Source organism: Lissotriton vulgaris, chromosome 6 (genome assembly GCF_964263255.1).
Source record: "Lissotriton vulgaris chromosome 6, aLisVul1.2, whole genome shotgun sequence".
In the NCBI taxonomy this organism is placed as follows: domain Eukaryota; kingdom Metazoa; phylum Chordata; class Amphibia; order Caudata; family Salamandridae; genus Lissotriton; species Lissotriton vulgaris.
This window is the reverse complement of record NC_141694.1, coordinates 1,831,198,153-1,831,224,545: the sequence shown is the minus strand read 5'-3', so window position 1 is coordinate 1,831,224,545 and position 26,393 is coordinate 1,831,198,153. Positions and strand designations below refer to the sequence as shown.

At 44.4% G+C, this 26,393-nt stretch overlaps 1 protein-coding gene across 2 annotated transcripts in view; it reads left to right on the top strand.

Annotated features, from left to right (window-relative positions):
- Positions 1-26,393, top strand: part of RAB10 (RAB10, member RAS oncogene family) — a 274,345-nt gene that overhangs the window by 99,588 nt on the left and 148,364 nt on the right. For both annotated transcript variants that reach the window (XR_015296706.1, XM_086928101.1), the window contains exon 2: positions 23,514-23,574. Coding sequence is in view for 1 of the 2 variants with exons in the window: in XM_086928101.1 (XP_086784227.1) it covers positions 23,514-23,574 (61 nt within the window). In the remaining variant the exon portion in view is untranslated. The remainder of the gene's footprint in view (positions 1-23,513; positions 23,575-26,393) is intronic.

Sequence of the window (26,393 nt, the reverse complement as noted above, 5' to 3'; positions counted from 1 at the left end):
TGGAGATTGGGGTTTACAAAATCCAGTAACTTTGCAGTTGGAGAAAAAAAAGTAGTTATCTGACAATCCTGGGGTCAGGCAATGTGAAAGTAAAGTCTGTAGGATGTTAGTTTTTTTTCTTACACACAACATTTAAATAGCTTGTGAATGAACTGCACACATTTCAGAATATATTTCAGTAGTTGGGAAAGCACTTTTTTGTTAATTCTCAAGTGTGAGGAAATAAAGATTTTAATAGAAGCAAAACAAATCGGAACACTTGGTGAGGTGCAGATCATAAGTATTTGATGAAACCTGATCTCCACACATTACCGTTTTTGTATGTAATTTCGTTTTATCAGTAAAAATGCATGTCAGTGGCAATGTTTTTGGCCAGTCTGTAAATGATTGTTTGTTGCCTCATCATGCTTTAGTAGTATATGTATTTAAAAGTAAGTGTTAAAATATGAACTGAGAAACATTCCTGCCTTGCCCTGATGACAATGGTTTTAATGAACTAGGAGGTAAGTCGGGAGTCATGTGGACTAGATTTTAATTATACATGAAACTGAAGTTTAGTCGATTTAAATCAAACAAAATAATTTTTATACAGAAGATAAGTGAGTCCTGCATATTTGAAGGTGCCTTCGTATGCGCCAATGAAGAAAAAGACCACTCAATGCGGTCAACCTTTTAAAACATTTTTTAGGCCTGGGCACTTTGGAGCTTTCCCTCCAATTAAAAAAACAACCTATTTCTTGGCAACTTAAGTCTTCGCCATGCTGAGAAGTCCTTTTGGCTCTATTAATAAGGCCAAACTAAAACACTTCCCTTGGAAAATGGCGCTGTTTCTAGTCCTTGGCTACGTCGGAAGGATCAGCTACATTCTGGCTTTCCCTAATAGGGCTCCATTTATTCAATTAAAGACTGATTGGTAAATTTTGAGTACAAATCCTCACTTTATATACCTAAAGTGCCATCTGATTTTCATTGAAATTAACCGATAGTTAATATTAAAGATATTTTTGGGTGGCACTTTTGCTAATTGAGCTGGTTCTTCCTTGACAGGAGCATTGTTTTGAATTTTGAACACAAGCTTAGGCCTGCGAGACAGCAAAGTGTTTATTCAAGCTGACTTGGCAAATACCAGTTGCACTTTCAAGGTAATTATGTCTAATCTTCTAGATTCTACGTTCAGTGTTCCAAGCATCAGCCTGATCCATTTAAGCTCCCGGGGTTCTACGAGACCAAAAGGTGGCCCTCAACAGTAGCTACAATGTGTGAAAGCTCATCCCCCAGCTTCAGTTGTGGAAGGTTCTTTGGTGGATTAGTAAGCTAACTAAGTGTGTGGCAGTGCCTTTTTTTAAATTGAATAATTTCAGCAGTAGATCACTGGCATTAGTTTGTCCCTTTTACTATAAACGGCAGTTTTTTTAAGTTCATCCTTTGGTTTGTTAGCTTCGTGCTTAGGTTGTGGTAATGCACAGATGCTTTAGATGTTTAATACCATGGGAGCCACATCGCAGTGTTTGCAGCATTTGTGCAAACCGCAGTAGAAAATGTCATTGTTGCAGTGCTGTCTAGTAACGCGTGGATCAGAAGTTATTACTTTTGTTTATAGTGGGAAATGGAATCCATAGGTTTATTGATACAGAGAAAGTTATTGAAACTATCAAATGCAATAAAATACACAAAGATGTATGTTCAATGTTCTGATAAAAGTAAAGAGCTTCCACACAATTTTTTTAATGCAGGGCAATCTGATTAATATATTTCTTATAAAAATATATATTTATGATGGATGCTTCACTACATAGATAAAACACCTTTAGAATATCCCCAGGCTCTGGATCCTAACATTTTCTCAGCAGTGCTCCTAAGCGCTGTTATGTGGTTTCTTGTGGCTCTGTGTTGGCTAGATTCTGCCAATAGTGATGGAACAGAGCTGCATATACGTGACACCGCCCCTGTGTACTGACTTCAGTTCCTTTCTTTTCTCTCCTTTGAATATGGATCTGGAGCTCTGCTCGCATTTTTTAGTTTTTGCTATTTCAATCCAGAGATGCAAGAGAATAATTTCCCCACAGAATGCTAACTGGTTTAAATGTGCGTTGAGTGGCAGAAGTTGAATTGCCAAGGTTCTAATTGGTTTTGCTCCCGATTGTCTCTTGATTAACCAGTTCAGCAACTAATCCTGATAAATTCAGATTTGCCCAGGCCTTTGGAGATGCTGCAGCAAGTTGAGGCCTTTCATGGGACCATTCCGCGTAACTTCACCAATCTTCCGACTTCCTGTGGCACACCTTTTGGCCCAAAGAATCCGCAGGGGCCTCCAGTCGTATTACCACCGGCGGATCCGTTTTCTGTGCTGTTTGAACCACTCAAACCTGCCCTGTGATCCACACTGACTCATATGCTTAGTTGCATTTCAGCTCAGCCCTGCACTGTTCACCTACCAATCAATGCCTATACAGGCTTCACTAGTGGAGGAGGAGGATCTGATTCTAACTTTGATGTTCAACCCAGAACCAACTCCTTAGTGGCATCAAATGAGGTCATGCTCCGAATCTACTTCAGCACACCCAGTTCCTGTAAAATCTCATTATGATAACCTACTACCACTAGAGTGAACTCTTCCTCGGAGGCTTGTTGTTTCTGATTGGGACCGGAGTTTACCTCCTGGACTAGACAGTTGTAATGGAGATGGCTTGCGCCACAATATGATACGTTTAGTGAGCTTAATACTTCCCTGGATGCAGGGTTGATGACCTTCATTGGGCCTCCATCAGAGGTTTGCAATTCGATGTGCTGCTGAGGTCCTGGACCTTCAGTTGCCTTCTCTTGAAGTTCAAATGGGCGTGAGGCTCAGACATCCTATGATTCTGGGCAAATGACAGTCTATATTGCCCTGTTAAGGACAGTGTTTGTCTCGGCACATTCGCATATTCACTTCAGTGCCAAGGCTCCTGTGCCATTTTTTTTAGTTCTAATTTTTTCCCTTCATAGATCCCCTTTCATTTTTCCTGCTCTTTATATTAATTTTTTAGAGCATACATCAGTTCCTCAGATGGTTTAAACAGGCCACATGCTTGTCGCTCATGTAATCTGCGGAGCTTCACATCCCACGTAGCCACTGCTTTTAAACCAGGTACCATACTGAAATGGTATTGGTCATAGGGTAGTACGGATTTACAATTCCAAGGTGTTGGTCCCAAACCTGGCGGGCAAGGTAGAACTCCAGAGCACCCATACACTATGTACAATACCATTGTAAAGATGGCCACAGGCTGATCTGTTCAATTTTAATTCTTATAGCAAGCATATGTCTGACAGGTCAAGATAGCAAGTTTTTTGTACTTTTATTATTTTAATTTCTCACTTATGGGGGTGTTATTGTGTGCTTTATTGTAGTTGTGTAAGTGGGAGAATGTAAGAATGAGTCAGTGAGTGAATGGATGCATGAATGTAAGTATCCATGACAGAGTGCATGTATGATGACTTGTAAATGCCTAAACCAAGCGATGACTATAGAAGCACTTTCATTTATTAGCCACACCGATTGGCATTACACCCCTCTAGTAGAGTTTTTTTGGCAAGACTATTCTTGATGCCAGTCTGAGAAGTGATCTATTCCATCAGCAACTTTATCTTCCCCCTTGGCTCTGACCAGATATTTCAATGAATGCCATTTGACAGTCTTAGTAAATATATAAATTGGAAGGAAAATAAGAAGTGATTGCCTGGCAAATCTAGTTGAAACTCAACCAAAGCACACCTTCTGGAAAGATTAGGCAGAGACTACCATAATCCCCTTTGTCTTCTTCTACCTCGTTAGGTTCTCAGACCATAGATTTTTTTTTTTGCATTGCAGTCATCCAATGTGTTCTGCATCCCACAGTTAACGCGTGTGTGTGTGTGCGCACGCGCCTTGATTTATAGATCACCAGACTGCATGTTTCTAGTTATTCCTGAGTAGCATTTTTTTAATACAAGGAAACCTTTTGTCTGCCAATGCCATGTGAGTCAAGCCACTCAGGTTATATATCTCTTAGCAAGTGTACCTGCTCAGAAAAACACATAAAAGTATGTAGGTGTCATGTGCTTTCAATTTTTGTAGTAGACACAGAAGTTCTAGTTAGCAGCAGTTTTTGCGGAAACCAGTTCTTTACATTAAGTTAGGATGCTGAAATGTTTCCAGTTGCTGTATCACTGTTGTGGTGTTGCACCCCTGAGATCCTGAGTACTGTAAGAAGAGGCCTTGATCAGAATATATAGTAAGAGCGATATTTCTACGGTTTCAAACTTTTCTGCACCAGAGTAGTGATCCATGACCAATAGGAGAACTAAAAGGTGGGAACCATCAAGAAAAGCTGGAGAAGTGTTTTGAAGGGGAAACGCCAGCCGATTGGGTGTGTGTTTGAAAAGTAGAGCGGATAGGACCAAGTCCAGGAGAATGATCAGACCGGAATGGCCACAGCAGCTGGGTTTAACTGGATGTCACCTGTGGTACACCAGCTGACCAGATCATAACTGTATTCTTCTCCATTAGTGATCATATGGACCCGGCATTTAGCATGGAGACCAAGTGCCTATGGATGAAAAATGTGGAAAACCATACTAGTGTCTGAGCAGGGAGACTACCACCCACATTCTAGTAGACTATACCTCTTCCAAAGTGTAAAGATATACCATCCCCCCTTGTAGCCGGGTCTGGTGGCTCAGTGGACTAAAGCAGCCACTGCAGGGGCCTGTGTTCGACCTCATGGTCACAGGTTCAAATCCCGGCAGGTCCACTCAGCCTTTCATCCATCTGAGGTCGATAAAATGAGTACCATTGAGTTGGGTAGGGCAGCGCCAAGTAGCTGGGATGAAACCAGCATTTGCAATGCAATAGGTCTCTCATTTACGCAAGTTGAAGCTATTGGCATTGTAAATTACAATGTCTTTTATTGATGTTTTAAAAACCAAAACATAAATAAAAGGCATTGTCATTTACAATGCCAATAACTCAAACTTGTGTAAATGCGAGACCTGTTGCATTACAAATGCTTGTTCTGCATAGGGATTAATAATCAAGTCTGTGTTGCAGAAGTATATATACATAGATAACCCCTCTCACTCCCCAGGTTTGTCTAGTATCCATGGATATTACTATGTTGCCTCTATTTCACAGATGTGTGTATTTTGATATGAGGACAACAAGTGTACTCTATTTAAGAAATTTGTAAAACGCTGTTGTACAAAAGTATTTCCTTGTGATAACTAGCTGCCATTAGGTGATGTATATAGTTAACAAAGCAGTATGAGAAAAGGAAGTAATTTTAATATATTGTTTGGATTGCTTGGGTTTATTGAGGTGAGATGCAGAGTAAAAAACTAAATTCTAGATCGTACATAGCTGGAAATACCCAGGCCATCCATCTGGGCTGTGCAAACTTTGGCTTCGTCTACAGACATTTGGGGGCAAAGGTGAGAAAATAAGCAGAATCTGATTAGTGCATAAAGCTAGGGATTATAATGGCGTGAAACTGAAGGGCCAAATGGAGTAAGTTTGTTTTACCTTTTATAAGATATCATTTTTATATATCTTCTAGAATGGAAATCCAGTCGAATGGCAGGCAGGAGTGTTTGACTGTGTAAAATGCACAAAGAAAGACAGTGTGACTGGAGGAGTAGCTACCTTCTGGGAACTAAAGTAGTCTGTTGCATGATCATGTAGTACTCTTTAAGGAGTTGCATCTTAAACTCTTTCCTAATTGAAGCAGGGTTGGTGCAGGCTTGATTGGTTTGAGGGTGCCTGTTGCAGATCTTAGATGCATAGAAGGAAATGTCCTGTTGCATTATTTTTTCCCCCATTTTTGCATCATTCTGATGGTGTCCTGGCTACTGTAATGTCGAAAGCAAATGAAGATGGTGAGCTTTTCAATCCAGTAGGTGAGGTGGTCATTTGTGAAGGCTTTGGATATGCTGCACCTGGTTTTGAAGATGGTACGGGCTGGCATGTGGAGTCCCAGTTCCATAGGTTCGTTTTTCAGGGGCTTGACGAGTTGTACTGCAGAGTGTAGCATTCGATTAAGTTGGGTCGGTGTGAAGTCCGCGAAGCTCAGCATCCAGATGCAAATACAAGGACATTAATATCGGTTCTTAAGTCTTTCTGGGACAAACTGATTTCCCTAAGAAAGAGCTGAAATTGTCTTGGTTCCTTCGCAAAGTGTTTTTGAGGGTATGATCTACATTCAGAGTAGCCTGAGTGACTTGGCATTGGGGTTTGAATCTCCCCAGGTTCATGTCTTTGAACCAGGTTTAGGCTAGTTCTTTCTTGTTGTTGACTGTGTTGAGCTTCAGGTAGGTGCTGGCTATTCATGTTTTAATGTTGCGTATCCAGTGTTTGAGGCATTGAATGTCTGGAGCTGCGGAGACTCAGGTGGAGTAATTAGCTTATTGGTAAATTTTGATACTTCTGTTGGTGAGTAGATTCCCAACTTGTGTAATCTACCGGTTGAAAATTACCGGTTGGGACCCTTGGAAGTTCCCATATGAACATACTGATGTCGGTTGAATTTATTTTAGGAGCATAAGTGAACACTGTTAACCATATTCAAGACTGCAAGTTATGGATGAGGGTGGGAATATAGCCTGCAACAATAGCTTTGAAGTTTGCCTATGTCAGGAGGTTTGGTTTGTCTTTATCTATGAGCAGTGTGGCATTATCTATGATTTACAAGGTAGCTTTTTGTATTGTGGCATGATCTGAAGCTGGATTGTAGTCATGTGGGAGATGGTTGGTGTTAAGCATAGACTGCCTTTTCAATTATCATGCAGATGAAGGGCAGGACAATAGGCCTGTATTCTGTGAGGTTATCAGTCTAGTGCTAGTTTATTCAGGTGAGGGATGATCTGGTCTGTCTTGAGAAATTCTGGCATGGTATCTTGCGTGAGGGTAGTATTAACACTAGTAATTGGGGGAGTGCCTCTGCAGAGTTGGCTTTATAGGAGATGGCCTGAAGACCGTTGACTGTTGGTGAGATATGTGATAGGCAATGGTTTGAAGGGTGACCAAAGCAGGATCTTGAATGTAGCTGTGGTTTTAATAGGGGTGAGGGAAACTGGCTTGGTGTTGTCGATGTGCTATCTGATCTTCAGTATTTATTTTTCCACTGAAAAAGGGGCTGTTGTTTAACTTGTCTGATGCAGTGCTTGGTTGTCTTTAAATTGTTTTGATTCAATTGACAGCTTCATTCATAATGATAGGGCCTTTTTTCTGTTATTTCACTTAAGCACAGTATTGCCCATGCTACAATCCCTCACCTTGATTGTGCTTTCATTAGGGGGCACATACCGTGTACTGTTGTGGGAAACCCACTGACTCATGAAATGATGATACCTGGATATGGTACTTTGGTTCTAGTGGAAAGTCATTAGCACCAGTTGACTTATTTTTTCTTCTTCCTGGCGTTAGCCAAGATCTTTTTGATTTTAGTCAAATTATATATACAGTGTACATACATACAGTGGTTTTCTGCCAGCCCTCCTCATCTATTCTGTTGTCATTCAAATTTTTCTTTTGCTCACTAACTCGAACAGCATGGGTCAGCCAAAATCACCCATTGTCAAATTAAACTGAGAATGACCTACTTCTGTCTTTTCGCAAGGAGCATGTCCATGCACAAAGTAGTTATCTTCTCTGCCCAGGGAGGGCTCCTAGGGCATTGGGTGCTTTTTGAGAATAAAAAAGATGTTGCCTTTAGCCAACTTTAAACAAATACCTATATATGTATGTGTGTATGTATATACATACATATATATACATGTATGTATGTATGTATCTATATATATCTATCAAAACCTTGCAGGGTTGCACCAATTGGAGGACGCCACTCGAAGCAAATGTTTTTCAAAATTTATTGGCAGCCTTGGGGCGGGTCTACTTATGAAGGTGCACGCGTTCGAACTCTGCACACACTACCTGCCACCATAACGCTGCAGAAGAAGGGAGAAGGCTCCCGAAACGCGTCCAGCGAGAAAAGCTTTGAGTGCCTGTTGAAATCTCTGCATGCAGGCTGCCAATAAATTTTGAAAGATTTTCCTCGAGTGGCGTCCTCCAATTGGTGCAACCCTGCAAGGTTTGGATATATATAGATAGATAGATATCTATCTATCGCTCCAAGGTTGTCCACCTTTGAGTAGCACACGAGCAGCAGCTTGATTTATGTGTAGGTGAGGACGGGGATCCGCTTGTAGATGCCTCTCCGTAATGGATCTGCCCGACGTGTTTCGAAGCTCCATATGCTTCTCTTCAGGGGCTTTAACGGAAGCAGTGTGCGCAACCGCTAACCCACTTCTCCATTTTCCATATGACACACCCACCAATGGGAGGCTCAAATGAGACTGTGTATTATGGGAAGTGTGGTGCGGAAAGCACACCGTCGAGTCCTGTATGGACCCCGCAAGTGGGCCCATCCTCGAACCCGTGTACGGCTGCTGTTTCACTTCCGTGACCCCCAAGGATGACTGGGTGGTGCATACTCCGTGGCTGGGCGGCCACGTATAAATTGTCGCTCCATGGTTGTCCACCTTTGAGTAGCACGAGCAGCAGCTTGATTTATGTGTAGGTGAGGACGGGGATCCGCTTGTAGATGCCGCTCCGTAATGGATCGCCCTCACGCGTTTCGAAGCTCCATATGCTTCTCTTCCGGGGCTACTCAAAGGTGGACAACCTTAGAGCGCCAATTTATATGCGGCCGTCCAGCCGAAGAAGTGGGTTAGCGGTTGCGCACTCCGCTTCCGTTAAAGCCCCTGAAGAGAAGCATATGGAGCTTTTAAACGCGTCGGGCAGATCCATTACGGAGATCAAGCTCCCTAGAGGAGTGAAACGTGTTGTCGGATGGACATTTGTCCTTGAATTTAAATAAAAAACTTCACTTTGCCACCTACCTGAGGTTTTGGATCTTCTTTTGGAAAGAATTCTTTCGCTGCTCTTAACGAGGTTGGTTGGCGGTCGGCACCTGGTGTGTTTCAGTCACTCATTGACGGGAGCAGGAACATTTCTTTTATATATATATATATATATATCTATATATACCTATACCTATACCTATACCTATACCTATACCTTTTGAGTGGTGGTTGTTCACTTCTAATCTGTATCTGTTTAACATGTAAAAATCCCTCAAAGTAGCACTGCTTACATAGGTAGCCACATCTTGCTGGCTTCACAAGCTACCTTCACAAGTTTGTCAGACAAACTTGTACACAACTGGTTAGTGTTGCGAGCTCCAAATAAAAGACTGAAAAAGCAAGAGAGCTAGATATTGATGCAAACCGATTGATTTTCTAAGGTTGTACAAACCCAAAAGAATCAGACTTGTTACTCTACACTTAAAAGCAAGTGGTGCATTTTACCACGCTGTAGAGGGGCAACTTTCAGCCACTGGGTGCAACGTATCCAAAGTGGGAGCCTAACCGTGCTTAGTGTGTGTTTTAACCTGACTAGCTTTTGGTACACCATGGCAATCCCAAACAGTAGTGAATCTAGAGGAGAATGCAAAAACTAAAGTTTCTCAAGGGAGCACGTCTGGCACCTGCCTAACTCAGACCAGTCTGCAAGAGGTTTTCTTCGTTAAGAGGCTAGAAATACCATTGACTCTCTGCATGGTTGTTTGTTTCAGGTCTCGCCTTGGCAGCGATAGCGCTGTCTCTTCAATATATGCTGTATTCAGGTATGGACTTTAAGCTCCGCCCATTTTCTATCTAGCTTTTTAATTGGCTTGTGTTATTGTCTTTTTGTACATGGTGGCTTTTGATTTAAAAGGCTTAGAAGTCCCTCCGTAGTGCCTCATTTTCCCATGAGGACTACCCTTCTTATGCTGCTGAGACTTTCACTTTTCTTTAAAGTGCGTGGTGGTGTGGGCGTCATACACATTATACTTTGTGAGCACTCTTCAGGCATGCTCAGAACTCACTGCTGGCACGTTTGTTACTTTTGTCTTTTCTACTTATCTTCTGTGACTGTTGTTTTTCCTCTGAGAACTCACTGCAAGGACGTCCATTTTTGTGCCAACTTGCTGCAAGAGTTTTCACTTTTCCACCTCTACATAGTGCCTTGCTTGCTCCAACGGCCCTGTTGTGGAACCTCCTGGCTCAAAAAGGAGTTATAGCGTAAGGCGTAAAGGTTGATGCATGCTTTAGTTATCATCCAGAATAGTTTTAAGATAAGTTTGCACGGTGGTGTGCACATCCAGAGGTGCCAGGGACTCAGAGTGCACAGAGATCCCCCAGGACCACCTTCTCTCCGATGCTCAAGTATGTACCGATCAGCCGTTTGAAGACAACTGGCGGCCATTAACTGACCCCACACTGCCACCTGCGGCCATTGTTCTATGCTTAGCATGCAAGGCATGGTCTACCATCTTCCAGGGTTTTCTGACCTAGCAGGATGTGTATGTGCCCAGTGGCCTTTGGTAACGCATCCACTAACCCCTCCCCACGGCTCTAGATCTACCCAGCTGCTTCTTTGTGGGATTATTTAACTACAATGCCTCTGTTTCATTTCTGTTATAGGCTACATTTTTGCCTCTTTTCCCGATGTGGTGATTTCTCTTGACCATAGCTTTACCTTTCCTTCTTGCGATGGCTTCAGCCATATGTCACCTCTTTCCCCTCTCAATCTATTTTATTTTCAGAGCTCTTCATTACTTGAAGACTTCATGGTGCTCCTGGGGCACCTCTGTTCTCTTTAGCAATATGTCTCGGGTATGTTTTTCTCCTCCAGATCTGAGACCATCCCTGCACTTCCAATAATCCGCTTTCCTCTTCGTCTTTTCCCTTTCTATGCATCTGTTCCCCTGGTCTTCTTTTTCCTGTTCCTCTGTGAGACCTTGCTTCTCCTGATAGTTTCTAGTCCCTGCAATGAATGTCTCTTCTTTTTTAATTTAGTTTGGGTTTATGAAGCGCCTGGTTACACCAGCTGGTGTGTCCCTGCGCTCTTTCAATTCCAACTGATAACTTAAAGGGCCATTTGCATGCAGTTATATTGCCTTCAGTTCAACTGTGTGGACAGCCTTTGAGGTACCGGGTTTTTAGGAACCCGGTGGTGCCAGGGGAAACACCCGAAGACCTCTTGAGTTCTTCCTGTTCTGGACCACAGAAACACGGAGTCTTCTAGGTGATGTCAAGGATCAAGTTTATTGGCTGCAACCAAGTAACAAGCTTCCTAGAAGTACAACAGCACGGGTTGTATATTCTCAGGAGACTGTTCGTTTTTACAGAACCAGTGTTCTCCTTTTATACAAAAATATTACCTTCGGGCAAGAATTCTTTAGTTTACAGTATGGTCATATACATATTTTCACAACAATGGAAAAGCAAAGTCATGATGGCCAGCCTACATTTTTGTATGTCCAGTTTGTGATAGGTTACCCAGCCAGGCCCGGAATTCCCATCAGATATCGATGAAACCCCAATAAAATCGGGCACCTCTACATCGTAAAACTTGCCATAAACAAGAAAACAGGGACAGGTGTGTGTATGATAAAGCATGGTTTGTATGCAGTGAATGGTTTATTACATGTTGTGCCCTGATGCTAATCTCGCTCGGCCAGTGGGTTGGGGACTGCCTGAACAGGTTTGGCTGGAGGCAGTGAAGGCAGCTCACCCAGGTCAGAGAAGAGTCAGGGAAGGTGGACGTGTCCTTTCAGCTCTAATTCGGCCTTGGTCAATTGACTATGTAAGGGCAACCACAAGATGGATGCCGCTCACAAACTGGAACCTCGAGGGTTTAAGGCAGAAACTACTGTTTTAAGGTGATTGCATTGCTCGATCACAACGCAAATGCACAGGGATAATGTCCAAGTCATTACCGGTCCGCCGATACCAAATTCGTCATAGTATGGTGATATTTTGTGACACGAGTGTTGGGCCTCAGTACCATATTATAGCAGGGTCCATAATTTTCAGAACCACATACCCTCCTTTTGCCCTTATATAGGCAATAACTCATGCTAATCTGAGTCCAAATCGGTATTCATGAAGTCATGGAGATGCTGCTGTAGCATCATCCTGTTACTCAGTTCGTCCCTGGACACAGGCTTTCTTACACATGATGTAGCACAGAGGCCACATATTGCAGGAGCGCACTGTACACACAGGCAGAAAATGAACAGGATGGCTAAGACCATTCCAATGAAAATCAGAATTTTCCATCCCCAGGCAGATACCAGTTCCCAGAACCACCCCAGCAAGGACCAGTCTCCCTTGTCCACTTGAAGGGACTCAGATCTTGTGCAGTTTGGAGATGGCCTGGTACACTGTTGGAGCATTGTCGGGATGAAAATGCAGCAACTGGATTGGATCACTCTACATACCCCACCACGGTCTGCAAGTATGACATCTAGGGCAACCCTGTTCTGAAGAGTCATAAGGCGGTCCGACTGGAGCTCCGCAGTCAAGTTACTAAGGGCACCAGCCGTTTCAATCACGGCGGATTAAACTACCCTCGTCAATTGGCGAATGTTCCTGCTGTTCACCATAGGCCCCCAAAACGGCAGAAAACCCTTTGCGAAATCTCCAAACTCCTGTTCCGCAGTGTCGTCTTTACTCACGACAGCCCTAACTGTCCTTGTCCGGTGGAAATCTGCCTCGGCCGTGTAGGTGGGTGTTAGCAGAAACGAGATCAAAGATGTGCCCGAAGTCAGGGGGAAACCATGTATATGCCTTGTTGTGGCAGACGAAGTAGGTACCCTTAGCTGCTAGAAAAGAGGGAGAGGTCTGAGACGAGAAAACGTAAGTCTCAGTACAGACACTCTTCCCTAACTGAGCTCTAGAGTTTTTGCCATTTCCCTGCAGACATAGGTGACCTTGGTGGGGTACTATCCAGATTGGGGAGGATTTCTTTGCTTTCTGGCTTTCAGCTAAGGAAATCCCATATTGAGTTACAATCCATCTGCTGTAAGGCGTCCATTCGTCTCTGGGGATTGTTCTAACCGTGTCGATATCCCTGCTCATATTTCTAATTCCTGCCACTAGTGCCTTATTGCTTGAGTTTTTCCCGGGACATAGGGTTCGAGGGCAAACAAGAACCTTGCTCGAAATGCCCACAGAGAACCATAGTAACTAAATGGCAGGACGAAATACGGGATACCCTTATCTGTCGTGTGTGGCATAAGTCCACATACCCAGCAATTCATGGTGTTCATTACAGACTGGTGCTGGTGTAGGAGCTGGACGAATGAGTTATTTAAAAATTCTAATCTTCTGGCAGATTCGTGTTCAGGTAGAGGGTGAAAAGAATGAGGGGAAACAGTAGGAGGAGGTGTTGGCTGAGTGTTGTGTACAAATGTAACTCGAAAAGTGAATAGAGCCAATATAGCCAATCAAAAACATCAGTATGCTACACAACAATAAAATGCATATTACTAAGAATTGTTTCCTTGCCATCACAGTGCATATTGTCTTTTCAAAATTCGCAGATTTGGCAGGTCTCTCCATCTTTGGAAACTCCATCCTCTAAGTTGCTGCCCGCGGTGGGAGATTGATTCTGCTAAGGAGTGCTTCTGTTCAGTCCAGGGTAATTCCCTTAGACCAACCAGAACTGTTGACCTAATCGTCTCCAGCTGCACTCAAAAGACTGTGGCAACCGCGACCCTAGCAGCAGAACCGGATGGCGGTTCGAAAATCAAAAATGAGCAAGTATCCTAGATGAGAGAGCTGCACAATCAAAAATAGTTCTGGGGGGGGGGAGGAAACTTTATTAGTTTATTTTTATTCCGTTTTTCTTGGCCTCAGATTATACCGTTGTTTTCCTGGTATGGTGTGGTCTTCAAACAAGACTTCAGGTTCGGTAGTGTCCAACTGCATTGACGGTGGCACAAATCCTTGCAGAATATTGTCACTCTCCTTTACTGTAGCAGTTCCTTTCAAACGTGCATCGCTGAACCGTAAGAAGCGAGGCACGGTCTCAGTCTCTGAGTCGGCGACACCCTCCTGGACCCACCGGTCATGGGGCAGAGGCAGAGGGATTCGTTTGCAATGGATCCCGTGGATCCAGTTCTTCTTTCCTTCCACCCGAACGGCTGATCTTGTGGAAAGGAGGACGAGGTGTGGGCCGGTCCACCTGGGCTGTTCGTTCATTGTTCGCTGAAAGTTTCGCACCAAAACCCAGGTGCCAGGTTCAATTGCGTGGCCTGGATCATCAGACGCTGGTGGAGAGGAACTGTGGACCTGTTGGTGTAAAGCAAGCAATTTAGTTGTCAATTCGTGCAAATAGTCAAGCAGTACAGGATGCTCTATCTCGCTTAGCTTTTTGGGCCTTGGCCCTCCCCATATGTTGGCCGGTCGGCCAAACACAATTTCGTAGGGACTAAGTCCTATTCTAGCATGAACGGTCGTCCTGGTAGATAGGAGCGCCAAGGGCAGGGCATCAGGCCATTTAAGGCCTGTGCTGGCTTGGATCTTAGCTAATTTCAACTTGAGGGTGCCGTTGTAGCACTCTACTAATCCAGCTGATTGGGGGTTATTTGCAGCGTGGAACTTCTGGTGTATGCCTAGTCTCTCACACACTCTCTTCATCACTCGTCCCACGAATTCACTCCCATTATCACTCCAGACCACTCGAGGCATTCCAAACCTGGGGAAGAATTCTTTGACCAGGGCTTTGGCTGTGGACAGGGCAGTATTGTCCTTAAAAGGCACAAACAACGAGTACGTATTTCAGGTTGTTGCACCTTTCCATGTGGATGAAGTCTAACTGCAAAACCTCGAACGGATACGTTGGAGGCGCAAAATGACCAGCTGGAGTTGGGGTTCCCCTACCAGGATTGTACTTCAGACACACCATACAGTTCTTGACCACATTCTCTGCACATTTTGGGATGCCACTATTCTGCCATACTGGGGCCAACAACTTACAGATCCCTTTCACACTGATGTGAGCCAATCCATGAGCCATTGTCACCACTGCAAGCACGTATGCATCGGGTAGCAGCCATCTCTGATGCTCTGACAATTCGACCCAACAACCATTCGCATCCAATCTACCCTTACTTTCTCTCCATTCATTCACCTCTTTCTCAGTGGCCTCGGATTGTATAGACTTCACACTTTCAATCGTGTCTTCACACATACCTACATCACAAATCCATCTCGCGGGACCTGCAACATACATTCGACTCATTGCGTTCCTTGCAGTCTCTTTTGCAACCTCATCTGCAAATGCATTCCCACGACCAACATCATCTTGAATCTTTTTGTGTGCACTGCATTTCACAATCGCAACTTGTAGTGGCAAGGTCAGTGACTCAAGAAGCTCATTTACTAGCTGACCATGTTTGATTTTTGTGCCATGCGATGTCAGGAACCCACGTTCACGCCACAATCTTCCAAAACTGTGAGCCACGCCAAAGGCGTATTGGCTGTCTGTGTACACATTCACTCGCTTTCCTTTTGCCAACACACATGCTCTTGTAAGTGCAATTAACTCAGCTGCTTGCGCAGAATTGTGTGGGATACGTGCAGTTTCTACAATCGTGTGCAATGTTGTCACAGCATATGCTGCAGTCGTATCACCATTCGGAAACTTGAAACATAACATAACATAACATGTGTATTTGTAAAGCGCACGTTCACCCAGAGGTCTCTTGGCGCTGAATAACAGATGTTCATTGTTACCCAACTCAATGGTACTCATTTTATCGACCTCAGATGGATGAAAGGCTGAGTGGACCCGCCGGGATTTGAACCTGTAACCATGAGGTCGAACACAGGCCCCTGCAATGGATGCATTAGTCCATTAAGCCATCAGACCCGACATGAACCATCAACCCATAAAGCATCATTACATTCAGGAAGGGGAGTGTCCTGTAAGTCTACTCTCCCTTTTGTCTCTTCTTCTGTCCTAAAGCAGCAGTCATGTTTCTCGATCTCATCTGTCTCTGCTGGAATGGGCAATAACGTCGCCGGGTTGAGTGTATCACACCTCTTTATGTGTATGTGACTAGCTAACAGTGTCAGCTCATAACTTGACAGTCGAGCACTAGTTAAATGCTGTGTCCTTGTCCTGTTCAGTAAAATGTCTACTGCGTGTGGGACCATAACGATCAGTGTGTTATTCATTACTAACCCAGCAGACTGTCGAATACAGACAGCTGCTGCAGCAGTGGCCCTCAAGCAACTTGGCAATGCCTTAGCTACGGGATCTAGAGTTGCTGAAAAGTACGAGCATGGGCGCTGTTTGTCCCCAAAACATTGTGTCAGGACTGATAATGCGCAACCTTCCTTCTCATGGACGTATAATGTAAAAGGCTTGCTGTAGTCGGGGTTACCCAACACAGGAGCCGAACACAGTGCATCACGCAACTTGTGAAAACTTTTCTGACAATCTTCAGACCATGGAATGGGTTTCGGTGTCTCCTTGCAAATTAACGCCACCAACGGTTTGGCCAACAATGAGAAATGTGGTATCCATTGTCTGCAATATGATGTAATGCCTAAGAAAGAACGCACTTCTCTCTGTGTCCTTGGGACACCCAATTTTGCAATTGCCTGTATTCTCTCTGGGGTCAGTCTCCTTCCCTCCTTCGATAAGATGTGACCTAAGTAGGTCACTTCTTGTCGACAAAATTGCAATTTCGAAAGAGAGACTTTGTGCATCATGTCACATAAATGCCGCAACAATGATAAAGTGGCTCTTTTGCAAATCTCCTCAGTATCTGCAGCGAGTAGCAAATTGTCTACATACTGAATAAGAGTCGCACCATCAGGTAGATCAATCGTGTCAAGTTGTGATTTCAGAGCTTGACTGAATGTAGATGGACTTTCACAGTAGCCCTGAGGAGCGCGTTGGAAGCGGAAGCTTCGTCCTCCTAAATTGAAGCCGAAAATATCTCTGCTCTCCTCTGCAATCGGGATACTGAAGAAAGCATTCTTCAAGTCAATCACCGAGAACCAAGTGGCTGAAGCTGGAACCATAGTCAATAAGGCAGTTATATCAGGAACAACTGGAAACTGTGGCACAACAATCTTGTTCACTTCTCTAAGATAAATCACAAATCTGTACACAGGTGGCTGAGACGGATCAGTATGCTTTAAAACTGGCAGAACAGGACTGTTACAAATGTTACCTGTTGTCTCTTCAATGACATCTTTCTCAATCAGATCGTAAATGATCACTAACAACGCTTTTTCACCTTCGCTAGAGATCTTGTATTGGGGAATACGTGGCAACCTAACATTGGCTTTCAATGTTATGACATAATGGAGCTATTTCCAAAAGACCCACATCATTAGAACAAGTAGCCCAAAGTATATCTGGAAGAGATGACAATTCTGTTGGAATATTTTCCCTTGACAAATACACTGGAGAAACCATTTTCTTACCTAGAGTAAGTTGTACTCCCGAAGGAGAACAGTACAAAGTCGCATATAGTCTCTTTAACAGATCCAATCCCAACAAGTTTTCACCACAACCTGTTGTAAGAATGAGGGGTGCTTCCAATTCATATGGCCCAACAGAAACGGTTTTCTGTGCATAATAGAACTCTTTGTAGCACCAGTATCCAGCAGAAAAGGCTCTGACACACCTGATGTAATCACCTCAACATAAGGTCCATTCTGATCTACTGGAACTGAAACAACTCCCTCTCTTCGTCCATGGCTGTCCTAGCAATCATTACCCTCCTTTTCGTTCTCTGCATAGTAGTCATCGGCATAGTACTGAGCTGTCCTAGAAGACGCATTATTCTGTTGATCAAATCTGTTCATGGAATTCTGAGGCGGAAAAGGAGCATTCTGGGGGAAATTTCCACGGCCCCTGCCTCTGGGAGCCTGCTGAACACCTCTACCTCTTGCTCCAGAAACACCATTCAAACGTCGCAACAGAGCTGGACAACTATTTTTGAAATGACCCTCTTCCTTGCAATACGCACACTGATTCGGACCATACGGTAAACGCTGTTGAGAATACTCGTTTCTTTGCCAGTCTCTCGAATACTGCTGTAGCTGCTGATAATCGTGCTGACTAGCAGTACGAGGTGGATAAGCTTGCTGGAGAAGGACCTTAGTCTTCAAATCTTTAGTCTTTTTGTCTGCTTTCTCTAGCTCGTCTTTGCGTCTATTTTCGTAGTACTGGGCTGTGGCTAAAATCTGCGCTGGCGTGGAAACAGCCCAAGCACTCTCTGAACCTTTCAACTTATTACACAGTTCAGGAAGCAAGTTATGTACAAACTTATCTACAAACAATCTTTGACCACCCTCGGTAGCCATAGCCTGACAACTGTGATCGACGAAAGTTTCTTCAAACCTCGTGAAAGTCAGACACATTCTCATCTTTCTTCTGCTTGCATGCAGATAATTTGTCCCAATTCACACGTAATTCGGGCATTAAAGTCTTCATATACGTGATAATTCTACCAGGAAGCTCTGCTACCAAAGGCTCGGGCTTGGAGCCACCAACTTGTCTAGCATCAGTAGCAGCAATATTCACCCATGTATCACCTAACTCTTGGTCGTGATCTGCATGACGAATCTTACCCCATAAAGGCTGTGGAACAACATTACCAAACAGCATGTCTATATCAGCTAAATTCATGATCTGGCAGTTTGTGATAACTCCTTATAATACCCTGCAGGATTCTTGCGAGGATCAGGCAATGTCTTCTTTAGCACTAAAACTTCAGATCTTTTCCAGGGAACATGTACCCATACACGCTGGAAGTGTGGTGGAACTGCTGGATTCGCATTCGCATCACCTTCCCTCCAAACTGGAGGAACTTCACTCATGGGGTACTGTCGTACTTTTTTCCTACCTGGCATGTCATCTTCAGACGATAATCGGGAATGGCTTCCCTTACTCCTATATGACAATAACATGTCGATTGCTGGCTCAACATCGGTACCCACAATCCTGCCTTCCCCAAACTTGAATCGCATACGGAATAATTTATTCATGTTGCATTCTGGATCATTTCCCTTCAAATCTTCAGAGATATACACACATCTCTTCAAATACATATCTCTGTGTAGATGCTTCCCACTGACTGAAAACGTCCATAACAGACTGAGTGTCATATTTTGCAGTATCAGTAACCCATTTACGTGCTAACTCATTCAGCACTTCTCTTTCCTGATAATCAGGCAGCCGACTTCGTAACTGTCTGCGTTCTGTATTAGGGGTCGTCTTAGGCGACCCAAAGAAGGGCGAGGAAAGACCAGTGACAGTGTTTGTCACCCTCTGTCGAACAGAAGGAGAAGCTGGTTGAAAGGCAGATGTGCCAGAAAAGACAGGCTGATGTGAAGTAGAAGTCGAAGCAGTAGCAGAAAGAGGATCGGGATAAGCGATTGGAGCAGTAGGCGAAGTTGTAGAAAAAACAGATGGAGTATGTAGCAAAGGCGGCGGCCCTTGAGAGGGCTGCGCCGGAGGAGTAGAAACCAGCTGAAGAGGAGCTGGTGCTTGTGTAAGAACTGGAGTATGTGCGCCGGGGCGCGGTATAACAAAGCGTCGCGGGGGTGCAGTAGCATCTTGTGCATAGGGGGTGGCGAACTCAGTAGGTGGGGCATTAGAGGATCGCTATCAATTTTCTCCGTTGATCCTTGTCCTCTACGTGGCAACATTGGGTAGCATTTGTCTACTGCTAACTTCTTGCTTCTGAGCATCTGTTCGCTTTCTTGCTCTTCCTCATTATCCCTGTATGCAACGGCAGCTTGTACCATTGACATACCTCTTTTATTTTTCTTTGGTAATTTCATTTCTTTCTGTTTGGCTTTCTTGCGCCATAGGCGAAAGGAGTCCAACATCGCCGGTCGGGCTTTCTTCTTGAACAGTTTGACCTCGAGATTATCTAAGATTTCTGTATCAAAGCTACCATATTAGGCCATTTTAAAACACCATCTTTTCTGGTGTATTTTATCCACACTTCATTATACGTGATAGGGCCTACGCCGTGCTTCACATAGAGCTCATATGTTGGAGTTCCAATTGGAGGAACAGGACACGAATCCTCTAATCGGGAGTCCTCACTACAACCAAGACAAAACAAGTTTCCAAGTCTGCTAAAACCAGGCATCTTCGCTCACTAGTCTAGCTTCAAACTTCAAAGGATTATCAAATACGATATTCTCGTGAATACACGAGTCCTTCGGCTTTGGCGCTTGCAAGTTCCAAATCAAAGCGTATCTCAAGGATACCAAAACTAAGAACAAAACTAAGGACTGGGAGACGCTCCACTTATACTTAACTGAAGTATTGAAGATCGATGACGTCACTAGAAGACTAGTCTATCGTTTCGCTCTACCAAGTATCGATGGGTCCAAAACAGGGTGATAGTCAGGGCAGCAGTCCTTCGTAGCCGTACATACAGGGGTCGCTGAAGTGGCTGGCCGTCCTCCGGAATTTTCACACGAAGCTCCTCACAAACATCTGGCTTGGACCGTCACCGCTTGATACCGCCCCGAGTTGGGCGCCAAACTGAGGTACCGGGTTTTTAGCAACCCGGTGGTGCCAGGGGAAACACCCGAAGACCTCTTGAGTTCTTCCTGTTCTGGACCACAGAAACACGGAGTCTTCTAGGTGATGTCAAGGATCAAGTTTATTGGCTGCAACCAAGTAACAAGCGTTCTAGAAGTACAACAGCACGGGTTGTATATTCTCAGGAGACTGTTCGTTTTTACAGACCCAGTGTTCTCCTTTTATACAAAAATATTACCTTCGGGCAAGAATTCTTTAGTTTACAGTATGGTCATATACATATTTTCACAACAATGGAAAAGCAAAGTTATGATGGCCAGCCTACATTTTCGTATGTCCAGTTTGTGATAGATTACCCGGCCAGGCCCGGAATTCCCATCAGATATCGATGAAACCCCAATAAAATCGGGCACCTCCTCATCGTAAAACTAGCCATAAACAAGAAAACAGGGACAGGTGTGTGTATGATAAAGCGTGGTTTGTATGCAGTGAATGGTTTGACATGTTGTGCCCTGATGCTAATCTCGCTCGGCCAGTGGGTTGGGGACTGCCTGAACAGGTTTGGCTGGAGGCAGTGAAGGCAGCTCGCCCAGGTCAGAGAAGAGTCAGGGAAGGTGGACGTGTCCTTTCAGCTCGAATTCGGCCTTGGTCAATTGACTATGTAAGGGCAACCACAAGATGGATGCCGCTCACAAACTGGAACCTCGAGGGTTTAAGGCAGAAACTACTGTTTTAAGGTGATTGCATTGCTCGATCACGACGCAAATGCACAGGGATAATGTCCAAGTCATTACCGGTCCGCCGATACCAAATTCGTCATAGTATGGTGATATTTTGTGACACGAGTGTTGGGCCTCGGTACCATATTATAGCAGGGTCCATAATTTTCAGAACCACACCATGAAAATGTTTTTAATCTCTTGCAGAAGATTGTGTGTGACTGTTCCGCTCGAATAGCGATGGGAAGCTCGTTCCAGCTCTTTGCTGTCAAGTATCTGAAAGAGCGTGCACCCATGCGGGCCCTTTTTATCTTCGGGACGTCTACCTGGTGCGTCCCTGTTGATCTTAACTGACTAACCGTTTTATATGGCAAGAGTAGGTTATGCACGTAGGCAGGGCCTTTCCCCTGCAAAATACGATGGTCAAAACACAGTGCCTTAAATGTAATCCATTTCAGCACCGGCAACCAATGCAGTGTTTTCAGTGCATTTTTAGATGGTGCCTTTCTTGGTAAATTCGGGGCTAAACGGGCGGCTGCATTCTGTATGGATTGCAGCATCTGAAGACCCTTTTTTTGTTGCACCCAGAAGCAGCACATTCCCATAGTCCATTCTTGATGTAACGAGTGCATGGATTAGGGTTTTTCTGGCAGACATAGAAAGGTCGTCCAGGGTTTTCCTGAAAATCTTAATAATCCCGAAGCATTTTCCTCTTGTTCTATTAATTTGGGCCTCAGACAGTTTCGAGTCCATCCATACTCCCAGATTTTTCTCCTCAATCTTGGGGTCGGGAATAGGTCCTAGCATAATTGGCCACCATAACATTGACCATATAGATGGGGAGTTCCCCACTACTAGCACCTCTGTCTTACTTCCATTCAGGCTGTTGTCTGACATCTATCCTGCCAGATCTTTGAAACAGGCTTCAAAGCTATTTGCTGCCTGGGGTGAGTCAGGCGCCAGAGTTGCCACTAACTGGGTATCCTCTGCGTATGACACAATTGAAACTCCATGCTTTTCTACTATGTCTGCCAGGGGTGCGATATATAGATTAAAAAGATTTGGGCTCAATATAGAGCCCTGCGGCACCCCCTGTATACGCATATTGTATTACCTGAAAGCTGCGGTCCTTCAGAAAGGATAACATCCAGTCCATCGCAGACCCGGTCAAACCCCTTCTCCTTAGACGGTGGATGAACAGCTTATGTGACACCGTATCAAATGCTGCGCTCAGTTCTAATAGGACCAGCGCTGTTGTCAGTCCTTCGTCTACTCTCTTCCGTATTGTTTCAGTAGCAAAGAGCAAAGCTGTCTTAGTTGATGAAGTTGGCCTAAAGCCCGATTGTGTGGGATGTAGTAGATTATTCTCCTCTATATGCTGTTCAAGCTGTTTATTAACTACCTTTTCTGCTATTTTTGAGAAGTATGGTAGCAGTGAGACTGGTCGTAGGTTTGTTAGTACGTTCCCATCTGCTATGGGTTTTTTCTTAATTGGGTGAACCATTGCTCGTTTCTATCTCTCAGGTAGTTGGCCTTCCTGTAAGCATGTGTCTAGCAGTTGTCGAATATAGGGGAGTATTACCTCTAACCCTATGCCAATCACTGTGGGAGTAGCTGGATCGGTAGGGAGCCTGATCTTATACTATGTGCTATCTTTTTCATATCTTTTAGAGGGGGGCAGAGAAATTGTTGGATACTGTTTTCGCCCCAATCTAGTATTTGCTCTTTATGTTGTGTACAACCATTCCGGGCATCATCAGTAAAAGAATCTTAGATCTCGGATACTTTTTCCGCAAAAAACTCCGCAATATCATTGCATGCCTCTACCGAACCTGAGATATGGGTTATTGTTCTCTCTAATGAGGATATCTCTTTTAAAAAATTCGAAATAATTCCTTTGAATTATCTGCTATCTTAATTCTTTCAGAGTAATAGATCGCACAAGCTTTCTTTATAAGTGAATGATATTGTTCGAGCTTCATTTTATATATCCTTTTCTCGGAGTCTTCGAAACTTGATAGGTTCGAGTCGCAATAGGTGAAAATCGACAAGTCAATTAATTGCTGTGTATAAAAGTAGATTTAACCTAATAACACTTTTAAGCCTCAAGAAACGTTTTACATGTTCATTTCATAAACATTCTCGCACTGAAAGAATATCAACCATGATAAAATGATTTGTCAAGTGATAATTTAAGTTGTGGAATATATGCTGTTCTTGCGGAAATCCAAATCCTGGTGTACAGCGGCAGTTTTTTTTTAAATAAAAACTTGATTTCTGTGAATACTTTAAAGCCCATTGAATGCTGTAATGCGGAACGGTTGCGTTCAGTAAATGAAAAATTGCATTTTTTCTTGTAGGAATTGACTTCAAGATCAAAACGGTTGAGCTACAAGGAAAGAAGATCAAGCTACAGATATGGTAAGTGAACTAATTATCTTTTATTTTTATTGTGGTCTGGTTTCAGCAGGGCAGGTAGGAAACAGAGCAGTTTGTTTTGTGTAGACCATCTCCTTCGGTTGAATGACATTTCCTTAGTAGAAAAGAACAAGCATTTGCAATGCAATAGGTCTCGCTTTTGCGAGAGTTTGAGTTATTTACATTGTAATGACAATGCCTTTTATTTATGTGTTTTGAAAACTTGCAAGAGGAGCGTAAACATGCACTCTGTACTTATACGAGAAGCAAGACTGGCAAGAACTGCGCCAATTTTACTGCCAGCCTTGCTTCTCATAAGCAAGGACTATCTGAAGCAAGACTGGCAAGAACTGCGCCAATTTTACTGCCAGCCTTGCTTCTCATAAGCAAGGACTATCTGTACAAAGTGCTGGTTTGTGCACCTCTTGCAGGTTTTCAAAACGCATAAATAAAAGGCGTAGTGATTTACAATGACAATAGCTCAAACTCTTGCAAATGTGCGATCTACTGCATTGCAAATGCTTGTTTGGTATAATTCAGTGCTCCGCCCTTGGTGCGGAGGACATGTCCAGGCATAGGTTTCATGCTGGCTGTGCCACAGGAACCAAGATATACCTGACTGAAGACCCCCAATTACGGTGAAACCAGTCCTGGGTCGCTTGTGCTCTGGATCAGACAGGACCAGGCCTGGCAGTTAGGGCTGGACAGTTCTGACTGGAGCAGGGTGAAGACTGATTTGCATATAGCTGGGTCCAAACTGAGGAGGCATGCTGTGCAAAATACAGATGGATCGGGATGGGACCCCGAGTAATTAACGGTGGCTGGGATTAATTCTAACATTTGATCCATCACTTTTTAGGTCGAGCAGACGTACTCTGAATGCGTGAGCATTGAGAGTGTCTGCTACAGACCTAATGTGGCCTGTATTTAGGAGAGTGGACACGAGTCAGACGCGCGCTTTTGCAGTCTCAGTTTTGACCGCGGGAGTGCGCGTCTGAGCCGCGCCTGCGCAGTGTAAGTCACAGCCCCTGCTCACACACAGACACAACCAGCCCCCACCCCTCTGCATACACACACAGGCGCGCGCGCGCGCACACACACACACACACACACACACACACACACACACACATACACACCCTGCCACCCCTTCCCCCCCTCCCCCACCCCCTGCATACATACAGACACGCAAGCACGGAGCCCCACTCACCGGGGCACAGCCAGCCCCCACCCCTCTGCATGCACGCACACACACACACACACACACACACGCTGCCGCCCCCCCCCTTCCCCCCTTCTTCCCCCCACCCCTACCCCTGCATACACACAGACACGCAAGCACGGAGCCCCACTCACCGGGACTTCTACTCCGCAGGACTCCGGGCTGCTCACTCCGACGTCAACAGGGACACCGGCACTCCGCTCCTTGGCTTCCCTGGCGGACCCCGGCTGCACGCAGGGCTCTCCTCTCTCTGCACCTGAGCCATGCGCCAGCCACTGCAGCCTGCCTCCTGGGAAGCTCCGGTCGCGTGTCCGGCACCGCCCCCGTCCTAACAAAGGTTGCCTGGCTTCCTGGTATCGTAACGCTGTTTAGATCTTTGACAGGTCACATGACCCAGCTAACCTATCCAATTCTGGGAGCATCCACGTGACTAAGATAATCTCAAGATAATTGTTACAATCATTGAGGTATTTAATAGATATCGACCACTTGATGGGTTGCCTTCACAATAACTATTGTTTGTCGAAAACCCGATATGCTTAGAAATACCCAATCTTTGTCGACTTTTGTTTCGACGTTACACCCAAGATGACGCTACTCATGTTCACTGGAAGGTCACATGACGTAGCCAACAAATCCGAAGATGTGACATTGTTTAAAATAGCACTTCGATGTAGGTTAATTTGAATGCATCTCCGTGACTTTGGCGGCTGAAGCATGCCTTTTTCGATTTTGACAAACAGACTAATTAGTAAGTACTTGTATCTAGCCATTACCGGCATGTTATCTTAATTCTCGCCTGCCGACATAAATCTGTCTTTACATTTGGGCGGCGGCTTGGATTTGCTGATATAGCAACCGCGCATCTGACATGCTCTGTGCTTACTAATGCTGGCGTTTTTATTCAACGCTATTACACTGACCTGCTCTCTGAAACCGAATAATCTTGCGAAAAATCTAGCTAGTTCCGGCATGGTATTTTCACTCTCGCATGCCGGCAGAAGCTTGGTTTTACATTTGGGCTGCTGTTCAGATTTGCTGATAGAATAACCGCGTATCTGACATGCTCTGTGCTTACTAATGTTGCCGGTTTATTCTTAAGCTCAATGTCGTAAGAAACACTATTACACAGAGTAGCTCTTTGAAACTGTAAAATCTTGTGCAGTACCAGCGGTATTGTTTCGCACTGTTATGCATAATGTCAAATTAGCAGTGTGATTCATATTCACTATATGTCCATGTTACTAGTCAACAAGTGGAGTTTATATGGCTTAAACAACCATTGATTCACTATGAAACAATGTGAACACTGAAGTCCGACCATTGTTCCTAAAAGGTTGGGTGCCTTAACGCATAACTTACTCTCAGTTGACACCGACTTTTTATATAGTATTTGTACTGACTGGTTGTCAGTACAAATTGTCAGACTGGTTGCACACTGTGCTGCCTCACTAACACAGTACGTAGTCACACACTGCTGTGTGTCACTCACACTGTCCTATCACACACACTGCGCTGTTACACACACTGCCCTGTGACACACACACTGCACTGCCTCACACACACTGCGCTGCATCACGCACACACTGCCCTGCTACAC